The following is a 12,633-nucleotide window of genomic DNA, read 5'->3' as shown; positions in this document are numbered from 1 at the left end:
AAAGGCATAGTAACAAAAACAACCTAGTTTGTTCTAAGAGAAAATGAGAGGTTGGAAAATTATGTAAAAATGAATTATGACTGCTTTTTTAGCCCAAACAAATGTCATAAGCAGACGTTATATGAAAGAAAAGAAAGATGTAGCCTATGGGTCCTAAAGCTATCCAGCTTATTGAAAATCTTGCTTTGTGAAATAGGCCCGTTCTGTTATTCTAGACTATTTTAAAGGCAAAAAGAAAGACATAGAGAGCATGCAGATATCCTGAACTACAGCTACAGCTACTCTCCCTATGCTTTGGACTTTAGCCAGGTTTACTGCTGAGAGTATGCTAGCTAAAACTCTGTATATGTGTGTGTGCAAAACATCAGCCCAGTTATATCTGGACCAGGTGTTTATATGGTGTGGGAGTGAAACCCTTGACGTGTCACAAAGAGCAGGGGTCAATGCCATTTTGTATTCAAGCACATGCATCATCATCACCATCATCATCATCAGCCACAGAGGAAAACAGATGCATTAAGATTTCCAAAAAAATTACAAACCATCTACATGGAGATGTTGCAGATGCATGGTTTATAGCAGCATTTTTGGAGGTTGATAATAACAACCAGTGTGATCGGCCAGGCCAGGTCACAGATGGACACATGAGTTTCATAGTGCATTTTGATTGGATGAATTCATCAGAGGGCGTTGCCGCCAATATGGCAGCGATTAAAGAAAGCATGTTAAAAAAAGGGACAGAAAAAAAGGATAAAACAAGAAATGAATAATCATTATGCAGACATTTTTAGTCCAAAAACATCTGTCAATTAAAAGCCATATTCAAATCATTGTAACATAAGCTTAGCATACAGTAGTGACAATTAAAAAAACATGAAACAATACTGAAAATCAGAATGAAAGCCATATGAAACAATACTGAAAAAGATAAAAGCTAAATGCTTTGAAATGTTTGCTTGTGATTTTCTTGTCTATTCAAAAAAAACAGAAGTGTGCAACATTTCTGTATCTCTGAGCCTGAGATAGCAAGCATTTTTTACAAGCAAGTAACGGTCAAAATGATGTACAATGACCAGCCACCAGTTGCTGCTGATTTACCGAAAGACAGCGGCTCTCAACACATACACACACACAACACATACACACTTCTTTTAGAACAATGCTGTCTTTACTGATCTTGCTAAACCTGAAGCTGACTTTCAGAAAGTGATAGTGATTGAAAAAAGGTGAATTGGTTGATCTTGACAGGGGCATTTCAACAATAGGTCTGTAAAAAAAAACAAAAAAAAAAACTAATTTACAGTTTTCCCCCTTACCTCCAATGGAGTTTTTCAACCAAGACATGTTTGATGTAGGAGGTTTGCTTTTAAAGTTTTACACTTGAGCTACAAGGCCAATGTAACAAATAATAGAAAACCAATTTGCATTTTGCAAAGGCATGGCTAAATTATTACACAATTGTTATCAAAGTGTGTCAGGTTGTTAAGGTCCCACACAATATTAAATGGTAAAGAATTTGTACACTAATATTGAGCGTTATATTAGACATCCAGCCAGACATTATGAATCACAACTGTAATAGTGATATGAAGAAAGAACCACTGTTTAAATACCAGCTAAAGTCATTGATCATATATATATTACACACATATATACACACACACACACACACACACATATATATATATATATATACACATACATATATATATCCTAATGAGAATGCTTGATTGATATCCCTCAACCTACATTGCCACTCAAGCAAAACTCAACACAACAGTGAAGGAGGGAGAAATGATGAATCCCTACTTATGTAGGTGGTAGTGTACACCTCACTGTGTCTGCTCAGTAAAACATTTTACAAAATTTCTAAGGCATTGATAAGGTTCTTATTCATTTTATCACTGGATGTACATCCAGGAAATGTATCCATGGAATGGGACAAATGAAAGACCAAACAACAGACAGGTAGACAGACAGACAGATGAACTAGCTTGCTTGCAAGGTTAGCTTTTGCTTGTTAATTTGTTGAGACTGGAAAAAAGTGAGGTTGTTTCAGGATGCTTAATTTTATTAAAGCTTGTGAGCAGGAAAAGCTACATCAGCCTTGATTGTAAAGCTTACACTGAGACCACCTTGTTTACTCTAAGAGGGGAGAAATACTGGATCAATACATTGGTCCTTAATTAGATATTGAAACATTATTCACAGGACATAATTTGTGCATGTATTTTATGTGCCCACAAGGAAAAGATTAGCCTACTTAGCAAGAAATTGTGAGTGTAGGTTGCCTGGGACTGTAATTTCTAATATACATACTTATATGTTTTTTATATGTTTTTTATATGTCATATTGTCATCTATAAAAATTTTAAAATTACCTAACAACCCGTCACGGTTTGAAAAAAGGGTGTGATGATTTAGAACTGCAGTGTGCACAATGATAACTGGTAGCTAGTACAAAAGAAGCAAAGTACAGACACCAAACATGATTTGGCTGACTGACTACATTTGCTGTAAGAGGGAAAAATGTGTACATTTGACCTTTTGCTGAAGTATCGCTTTAATTAAGGGATGGTAAAACACTAGATGTCTGAATTCAGTAGGGGATTACTGTGATGTAAGTGAAAGCTGGGTGAGCTCCAGACGTCCCAATGCTGTCTCACTGATCTGCTCCACACACCAACTGGGACAATTATATAAAACCTTCAGAAGAGCCTTCCGCTTCAGTGGGAAGGGAAAGATCCTGTGGAGTCCCTCTCTGTATCTCTGACACACACCCACACACATGCGCACACACATACTAACACTCTCTCAGTATCCCCTCTACAGAAAACACTTACCCCTAGCTCCGTGACTAAAATATCAGTGATGCTGCCAAGCACGGTCACCCAGTCAAAGATGTTCCAGGCGTCTTTGAAGTAGTTCTGTGGATAAAATGAGAGAAGCATGCCTGTTATTTGGGTTACAGTGGTGTTATGAGAGGTAGACACAGACACCTAAATTTGTTTCCTCAGGATGTATATTCAAATCAAATTCCAATAAATTCCACATGTATTACATACATGTAAGTATCTATATGAAATGATGTAATGATGCAAGTTTATATGTGGAACAATATTATGCCTCACACACACACACACACACAAAACAAACACCCAACCTCATTCCTCTTTCTACTAAGGTTGTTCTCTTTATCCTTCTGACTTTTCTAATTCTCTTGCTCTCTCTGTCAGTACGGCTGGGTGCCTAAGGGTTTGGTGACACACACATGCTGAGAGTGCAGGACATGTCTGTGCCGCCCTGTGAATGCCTGCAGTAAAAGAGTGCATTAAGACCACTCTACCTAACAGATGCAGTAAAACTCTGGCATCCAGGCACTGAACTTTAGTGCTTCAGCCAAATTTCCCATGTCTACCCTTCTGCGTGAGTGTGTCTATGCACTCTATCCCTCCTTAATTCCTTAATACTTTTTTCTTTTTCTCTATTACCATCTGAGTTGGTCCTCTATCTTTCACTATTCTTTCTTTCTCCATGTTGCTTTCCTGGCTGGCCTTTGCTGAACAAAAACATTTACTTTCTCCTCCTTACTTTTACTAATTTCTCATTCCAATGACATGTCAACCCTGACAGTTAGTTCCCAATTCTCTATTCTGTGTTGCTGGTTTAGCTCCTTGACTGCTTTAATGCTGCTCACAACGCTCAACTCTTACATCTTTAGCATTTTATTTTAGACCAAAAGGTTACAAAAAGAAAAGAATACAGGCTAACAAACTTGAGTTCCCATGCTGATAAATGCTGGATGTACTAAGAAGTTTCACTACAGTTCTTTAAATTATTTTTCTGCTTCCACTCAAGTTGTTTTTTTTTTTTGTTTGTTTGTTTGTTTTTTGCTTCAGTCATAATTTCATTGCAGTAGCCATACTTTACTGGAAGGTGGCTAGAAATCATATCTACAAAAATCTACAATTCCAAAAGAGGTGAGACAATATGTGAAATATAATTAAAAACAGAAAGCAGTGATTTATAAATATATAAATAAAAAAATACACTTTGACCTGTAGTTAAAAGAAAACAGTACAAAGACAATATTTTTAATCTTTTACCTTGTTGACTCTGTCAGTGTTTGTAAACATGCACTCATTCTAAAATTAGTGCCTGTGACAAATTCCAAAACAGTTCAGACTAGGACAATTTAAGACAAGGAATGTTCAAAAATCTCACCTTAAACAGATGGCACAATCATACTTGGGTATAAAAAGAGCACCCAGGAAAGGTCTAGCCCTTTATGGTTGGGTTGAGGCTCGCTACTTTGTAAAAAAAAATGCAACAGTGAATAACGGAAAAGTTAAAAAGCAACCTTCCTCAAAGAATGACTGCAAGAATTTTTGGTATTTCACCATCTACAGTGCATAAAGGATCTAGTGATTCCAGAGAAATCTCTGTGTGTAAAGGTTATTGACCTTCAACCCCTTTAGCTGGCACTGCATTAAAACCAGCATGCTGCTGCATGGGCTTGAGAAAATGCATTGACAAATCGTTGTCAATAAACACTGTTCATTGCAGTCAAATTGTCTATTTACTTTGCACAGGGGACACAAGCCACAAGTCAGAAATGCTGCTGACTTCCCCAGGAAGAAATACACTAATGCAGAGTGGAAGTATGTATTGTGGTCTGCTCAAACTTTCAGACCATACATGGAAAAACGTACATCGTGTTCTCTGGACCAAAGAAGAAAAGGACCATCCAGAATGTCACCAGTGTAAAGTTTAAAAGTTAGTGTCTGTTATGGAAAGGCAGTGATTTAGTGCCCATGGCATGATCAACATGCACACCTGTGAAGACATCTTAACTCTAAAAGATATATAGACATTTTGGAGCAATGTATGGTGGTGCAAAATGTGGATGATTTAAGGATCCACGAGGACTGATTTGAAAACCACTGTCTAGACAACGTCTTTCCCAGGGATGTCCATGTTTGTTTCAAAAATTCCAAGCCACATTCTGCATGTGTCAAAAGAACAAAACACTTCATCAAAGGCCTTGTACTTTTGCACAGCTGAAGACTTAAATAAAGGACATGTGGCAAAAAAATATGCTTTTAAAGCTGGATCAACTGGTGTTTTAAGTCCCCAAAAGATTATTCATGGAAGGTGATGTACCACAGTCGTAAACACGTTTTCGTACCAACATTTCTGGAATGTGTTGCAGACATCAAATTTAGAATGAGCATATACTTCCCCACAAAATAAATGACACACACACACACACACACACACACACACACACACACACATACACGCACACATTTTTTACTGTTTTGATTTAATGCAAGAAAAACAGAGTATATTATTTGCTGCTTTCTGTCTTCCAATCTTCACAAATACATCACATGATGATACAAACACACACATACAAAGACTCTCTCACACACACACACACACACACACACACACACACACACACACACACACACACACAAAGATAAGACATGGTCACTCACCAGTGCTCCAAAGGCAATGATCTTCAACACACACTCCAGGGAGAACAGCGAGGTGAAAACAATGTTCAGGTTGACTAGCATTTTCTCATAGGTGTCTGAAGCTCCATAATACTGAAAACACACACACCCATGCTTATCATACCAGATCTGCAGACAGCAGCATGTCAGCCTATAGGAGACATCATAATCACTGTGGCTTCTAGTCATCTATTATTTTACTACATTTTACTAACAAACTCTCCTCCTTATCAATAAATCTGAATCAGAAATTCAAGATTTTGGTTCCTAAAGGTCTCAACTAAGCATGTATGGTTCAGACAACATTATTGACTTCACAGAATGATTGAATTATAACAATGCACAGCAATGCATGCTTTGTCAAAGAAAAGTTTTTTAATCACTTCTTAAAGACCCGGTTTAGAAGTTTTATCATTTTCAATGATTGTAACAGTGAGTTAATTCTGAAATTTTGTCAGTTTCAAAATAGGTTGCTTTTGTGGTCATACTACGTTTAATTGCTATTTTCAGTGCTGACACTTGCAGTTTCTAGTGGAAGATGAAGACAAAAAACAGTAAAGAAAGAAAGTAATAAATTACTAAAATAACAATATACTGACAACAAGTATATTAAAACACACTTGAAGGGGTTGTTACCAGAAATGAGTTTTAGAATTCACGCTATATAGCCTAAATGCTACACAAAAACCGTATTAAGAACAACTGCATAACGTATCTAAAACTATGAAACACTCAATCGTAATCCATGAATTATCCAGATTTAGAAACTGAGATTTTACAATTCACTGACTTTCCAGATTTTCCAGGATTAGGGTTAGTGAAACCTTTTAAATACCTTGCTGTCAAGTAAGAGACAGAGAGGAATTAGCACTGTCTTAGAGCTGTCTTAGCATGCTAGAAACTTAAAATGAATTGACTCCGTCCATGCTGACCCACCTTCATCATGAGCACGATGGTGTTGAGGGCAATCATGGCCATGATAGTGTACTCGAATGGCGGAGACACCACAAACTCCCACATTCGGTACTGGAACGTCTGCTTATTCTGAGGCATGTGGCGGGTCAGAGGCTTGGCATTGATGGCAAAGTCTATGCAGGCTCTCTGCAAACACAAGATATGTTTTACATTCAAAACAGGTGCTGTGTACATTTTATGACAATTGCACCAACAGAAGAACTTTTTCTAAGATAAAAAAATCAGACTTTTCCCATGTACCTAGAAAGTTATTGTTGCTGAGATATAATTTGCACTTACAATAGTTAGAGCATATTTACAGTTTGATAGAACTGCAATCTTGGATTAAACACCCTGAATACACTCCAGTGTTTTTTTTTTTTTTTTGAATGTTTATAGAACCCTCTCTTTGTCACCTCATTCTTTTCTAGACTGTAGTCCTCCATCATCTTGTCTCCTTGCTCCTGGAAGGTTATGATTATGAGAGCCACGAAGATGTTGACGAAGAAGAAGGGGAAGACCACGAAGTACACCACGTAAAAGATGGACATTTCCATCCGGTACCCCGGGCTAGGGCCCTGATTCTCGTAAGTCGCATCGACTGAGTGTTTCAGTACCCTGAAGAAAAACAGACAAACAGAACAAAATTCAAGCTTCAAGATGGCTGTTTGGCTCTGCAACAGTTATTGCCCATTTTTATAGAAAACATTATGTCATACAGTGTCAGAAACCACAAAAGCAAGTCTACTTATTATTACTTAATAACTTAATGTGGCCTGAGGCAAGGGTGTGGTGATTTAGGCAAGCAGGTTAAATGATATGATGCTAATTGGTGAGAATAAGTTGCCATTACTTGTTAGTCTCATTAGCCTCATAAGTTCAGCACCACTATGTCACCAAACATTTGACTTTTCACCATACTAAGAGACTAGAGTTTGTGTACTTACTGCGGCCACCCCTCTCCGGTGGATACAGTGAAGAGGGTGAGCAGGGCCCAAAGCACGTTGTCGTAGTGGAAATCGTACTTCTTCCACTCCCGCTTCTGCGCCTTCACTTCGTTATCCCGCTCATACACCAGATATTCACCTCTAAACAAAAAAACATATTTAGCCTCAAGCCACAACATCTCTAACACCTCACTAGTTCTTTACTCAGCACTGAATGTATGTGGTACTGGTCTAATGATTTTTCATTTTTTCAGTTTTGATACAATTATTAATCCTGAGGTTAAGGCTTACTGTGTTAAAATATCTGTGTGTGTGTGTGTGTGTGTGTGTGTGTGTGTGTGTGTGTGTGTGTGTGTGTGCGTGTGTGTGTTGTTCAGTTCAGATCTCTAATACATATTTTTTTTAAAAGACTGCTGCGCCACTCTCCAACAAAACAGACCTCAAAAATCACAACCCCTAGAATTTATAAGCTCTTCATGTTCCCATAGCATAAGCCTCACCCACTTTCAAGTCTAGTAGGACAGATTCCTAGTTCAGATCACTGACAGCAGCCAAAGACAGTAAATGAGAGACAGTTGGAAGAGAGTGTTCGGTAATTGTATCGGTGACACAATTTCACATTATGCTTCTGTTTCAGTTAGAAATAAATTGAAATAATGGTACCTGTACCTGGAACCATCAAAATATATAACTGCTTTTGCTTACATTACCATTATATTTATTTCTGTTGAAATTGTTGCTGAATCAAACATTTAATTGAATACAAGAAATTACAGTTTAAAAACAAAGGCTCTAATCATTAGGTAACAAATAAATACATTTAAAAAATTATTTTTATATTATTTTGTATATTATTATAATCTAATTATGACCTTCCCGTTTAACTACTTTTCTATTTCCCACTTTATGTTTATATAACTGTGACAGGGGCATGTCTTAAATGCCTAAGCAACATATGATACATTATTGGCTAAAGGTCTCTGCATTAAACATCATGGCCGGTATGAATGACCAGCATGTCTGTGATTTTCTGACTGTGTATTTTCTGTATTTTAAAAGTTAACTTGTGCAGCATCATCATCCTGAAAGCATTCGAAAACAGATTTAACATCGTCTTGAAGACTATTTTTAACCTGTCCAGGATGAATGGACACCGTTAGTCTGGAGCCTCACCATTTACTTATTACATCTCAGGATGGCATTAAGTTAACAAACATTAGCCACTTATTCTACTTAAAGCTACTTTATGCAAAAGCTTTAAGTAGAATTAGAACTAAACTGTCAAACTAAACTGCATACTAACATTGTAAGGCATAACATAACTAAACCACTACAGTACAACTAAAGTAAAATAAAAAAAAGTCCACGTTGACGAATCTTTATAATGAATATAGTCGATGTGCGCAAGTGTGTAAGTTCTAACCTGCAGTCACGTTCAAACTCTTTGGACTCGTCTGTGCAGTAAAAGAATTTGCCCTTGAAGAGTTGCACTGCCACCACAGCGAAAATGAACATGAAGAGCATGTAGACGATGAGAATGTTCAGCACGTTCTTCAGCGAGTTCACCACACAATCAAAGACAGCCTGAGGACAGAGAGAAACACAGTGAAACACGAGAGTCAGGTGCACGTACATGAGAAAACACAGCACAAAATGTGGTCACAATGAGCTCACAGTATATCTGAAATTAACAATCAATTTACTAATTAATAGAACTCTAACATAAATATCTAATTAGCAGAATCTTCCCACCCATTTTTCACCTTCCTTCCAAAAAAAAAAAGACAAAATTAACATAGGGCTGTAAACTTGCGACTGTAAGTTAGAAGGTTAAAAAATCAGCAGTACAATTACAAATTTAGCACTACACAGTTTTATCTGAAAATTTATCTGACAACAAGTCTAATTCTGCAAAAATGGCCAAGCATAGGCTCCCATGTCAGGTGAGTAATGGAGTTGGCCTCTTCATAGCTAACAAGCTAACAATAACACTAAAGCTAACATATCATCACTGTTGGAAAAATTCTTATAAAATTGCGTAATTAGAAACACCAGTTACACTTTGCATTATGTTAACATGTCATGATCTAAAGACCTATAGAAATGGTCTAAAATTACTAGCGGAAAAATCTTGTTACTTTGACTTCCATTACAAGTTAAGAACGCCTTTTTCCTTCTCCTGTAAAGTTACCATTTTAGATATACAGGATTTTGTTAAGACAAGCATTATGCTGATGAGGATTCATTGTCTTCTACCACAGTTTATTTACACACATTTCACACACTGAGAGCCAATCGTGTCCTAGTTAATCTGATAAAAGGGGAAAATATTTAATTTGATTATTCTGATGAAAAATACAGCCAATTCCATTCCACTGGCAGAATGGCCAACAGAGGGACTGCAGAAATAAGTTTCAGCACATCCGTAGTAACAAGTACAGAAAAACTAGCCTGTAACGAATAACAACATACTGATTTAATTGGATTTAACTGGATACTGGCACCTCAAAGGTCTGAAAACCTGTCAACAAGATGCTCTGTACCTTGAGCTTGGGCAGGCGTTTGATGGTCTTGAGGGGCCGTAGCACTCTCAGTACACGAAGAGACTTTATAGTACTGATGTCTTTCCCCTTACTGCTTCCACTGCAGGACAGCCACAACAGACAAACACACACACACACAAACAAAAACACAGTTAAAGAGAGGCACTGAAAAACATGGCAGGTGCCAGATTCCAACATGGGTGACTAATGAGGCTGTAGGCACCCATGGCTGGCAAAGGTGGGCACTAACTTGTGTGTTAGTAGCTCATACCACTCAGTAAACATGCCTGCTATACATTCATCCACAGTTCAGTTACAGTGGAAGGTACTGCAACTCCACACAGCTGACGATGAGAATGTAGCCTGCTACAGTTAGCCTAGCAAGCCCATCTCGGAGTGCACGCGCACACGTACTCACTGAAAAAAGTGATGCGCTGAATTTACTTGAATTGAATGTGTACATTAGAATAAAATACACAGCATCAACACAATTCTCTGTTTACTTGCTTTCAGCAATGATTGTGTAGATATGATATGTTTATTCATGTACACATTTGAATCAAGTAAATTCAACTCAGCCTTTTTATACTCACAGTCAGTCTTTTAACACACGCACACACACACGTGGCTCATGCTGTTTTGAAACTCAGCTCAGTGGATGTAGTATCCACTGCTAACCCCAAACCATGCTGCTCCCACCACCATAATTACCTTTACCCAACCCGCTGGTTTCATAGTGCTACCATGGCAACAGCATGAAATCTGCACCAATCAGGGCAGACTACAGTCTCAGGCATCCCCGCTGTGGGAATGCCCAGCCAAGCCTCTTTTTCTTTTTTTTAATTCTTGCTATCTTGTTTTTTCTTTCTTTTTTTTTTTTTGAATCCATCAAATAAATGTAGCAAACATGTAGGCGATGGAGGATCTCTAAAAACATTCACTCATTTAAAGAGAAGAGTTTTTAGAAGTGGTGGAGGGGGATATTTCCATGTCACGCAAAACTGACCACACAGTCAAGGTCATTGACTGCAGAGCAACAGACCAGACACAACTAAAACCAGCTCCATGATCTATGTATCTATGTTGGTAATGTTCCTTTCATTCTGTTTACTAGTAACCTCAGTGTTAGAGCAATACTCTATATGTCATCATACTAAAAAGACGGGAGCTTTGCACTAGACAATAATGCGGCGTACACATAATGCTGTGTACTGTGTTCACTAAGAGTACAACTACTTCAATACATCATTGAAAAATTGCGTCTCTCATTTGCCATCTTTTGTGAAATCCACAAAAGATCAAAGAATGGAAACCTTAGTGTCTTAGTTAACTGCACTCTGCACTGCTTTTCCATATGTTTTAATTGTGCTTTGGTCTTTTGTGACATGTAGCTGTTAATCTTTCCTGCTTTAGGGGGTTAAAATGTGATAAACATGAGGTTTAGATAAGAGATAAAAAAACAAACATAATGAAAGGTCAGTAAAACAATCAGTAATCGAATCATTTGCCATTATCTAAGAAGTGAACATTGTATGAAACCTGAAAATGTGTCGTTACACCTTAGTGTGCATGTTTAACTACATGCACACAGTCGTTGCTATGCTCATATTTACTACTACTACCAATAAACCTAGTAGCTCACAGGCCACTCCTGCAGGTCATACACTCTGAGCTACAGCAGCTGGATGTGCAGCTGTAAGGTCCAGCTGTGCTGCTGGTGACCAACTAGCTGTGTCCAAGTCCCTGCTACTTGACCTGCACTCTAAGAGCAAAACAGCCTCAGGCTGTAGGCCAAAGGGTCAGTGCACTCCTCCTGGAGAAGGTAACAAAAAGTACTACGACTTACTATTACTTTACCTACCACTAATGCCATTATTACAACTACATGTTATAATTATGAATAATTTCCTTTTCCTTTCCTTTCCACTTTTCTCTTCTATTTGCTCATCTTTTCCTCTTGTTATCCTGTTTATCAAATACACTCCTCATCTTCCAACCTTTTTCACCTCATCTCCTCTTTCTTCTTCTTCTTCCTACCCTTTCTCCGACTCTCTACTCCTCTTTTCTCCTTTCCTCTCCTCCTCTCTTCCCCTGCGTTTTCTCCATTTGCATGAAATGATGGGTAATTCTCAAATGTACAGAGGTGATAAAGTTTCCCCACCACCTGTTTTACTTTGGGAGAAAAATAAAATTTACACAATTCCCCTGCAACTGTAGCTGATTGGCCAAAATATTTTGCATCTGAAGTGGATGCTTATGGCATACAGCTTGCACAATGCTAATTGATAGGGTATAAACTTCCATTACTTATTAGCCACATAAGCCTTACAGCTCCAGTGCTAAGGTGGCAGTAAACCTCAGACATCAATCCAAATGTCTTGGAAGATTGACTACCTTTGGGGTAAGTGTAAATTTACACTGGTTTTAACTTTGAGTGAGGGCAGCTTCATTTTAAATGACATTGGTGCTACTTCTAAGGCAGACAAAGAAAGAGTGAGAGTGAGAGAGAGAGTAGTGAAGGAGATGGGTGACCCGTAGACAGACAAACAGACAAACAGATTCAAAAAAGAAAGAGAGGACAGCTATGTAACTGGCAGGACAAGCATCAAGAATGAAGAGAGAGAGAGAGAGAGAGAGAGAGAGAGAGAGAGAGAGAGAGAGAGAGAA

At 38.0% G+C, this 12,633-nt stretch overlaps 1 protein-coding gene across 23 annotated transcripts in view; it reads right to left on the bottom strand.

The window, feature by feature from the left end:
* Window positions 1-12,633, bottom strand: part of cacna1aa (calcium channel, voltage-dependent, P/Q type, alpha 1A subunit, a) — a 136,048-nt gene that overhangs the window by 45,167 nt on the left and 78,248 nt on the right. For 16 of the 23 annotated variants that reach the window (XM_037544727.1, XM_037544743.1, XM_037544747.1 and 13 more), the window contains 8 exons: window positions 9,967-10,066; window positions 8,847-9,007; window positions 7,424-7,564; window positions 6,893-7,094; window positions 6,459-6,623; window positions 5,505-5,615; window positions 2,844-2,927; window positions 543-545 (listed from right to left, as the gene is read on the bottom strand). In XM_037544727.1, the coding sequence (XP_037400624.1) occupies window positions 543-545; window positions 2,844-2,927; window positions 5,505-5,615; window positions 6,459-6,623; window positions 6,893-7,094; window positions 7,424-7,564; window positions 8,847-9,007; window positions 9,967-10,066 (967 nt within the window). The remainder of the gene's footprint in view (window positions 1-542; window positions 546-2,843; window positions 2,928-5,504; window positions 5,616-6,458; window positions 6,624-6,892; window positions 7,095-7,423; window positions 7,565-8,846; window positions 9,008-9,966; window positions 10,067-12,633) is intronic. The other 7 variants (XM_037544730.1, XM_037544737.1, XM_037544732.1 and 4 more) reach the window with 1 other exon arrangement.

The sequence above is a fragment of the Pygocentrus nattereri genome, chromosome 14 (assembly GCF_015220715.1).
Source record: "Pygocentrus nattereri isolate fPygNat1 chromosome 14, fPygNat1.pri, whole genome shotgun sequence".
NCBI classification, from domain to species: Eukaryota; Metazoa; Chordata; class Actinopteri; order Characiformes; family Serrasalmidae; genus Pygocentrus; species Pygocentrus nattereri.
The sequence above is the reverse complement of the archived record's forward strand: the minus strand, read 5'-3'. Positions and strand labels throughout refer to the sequence as shown.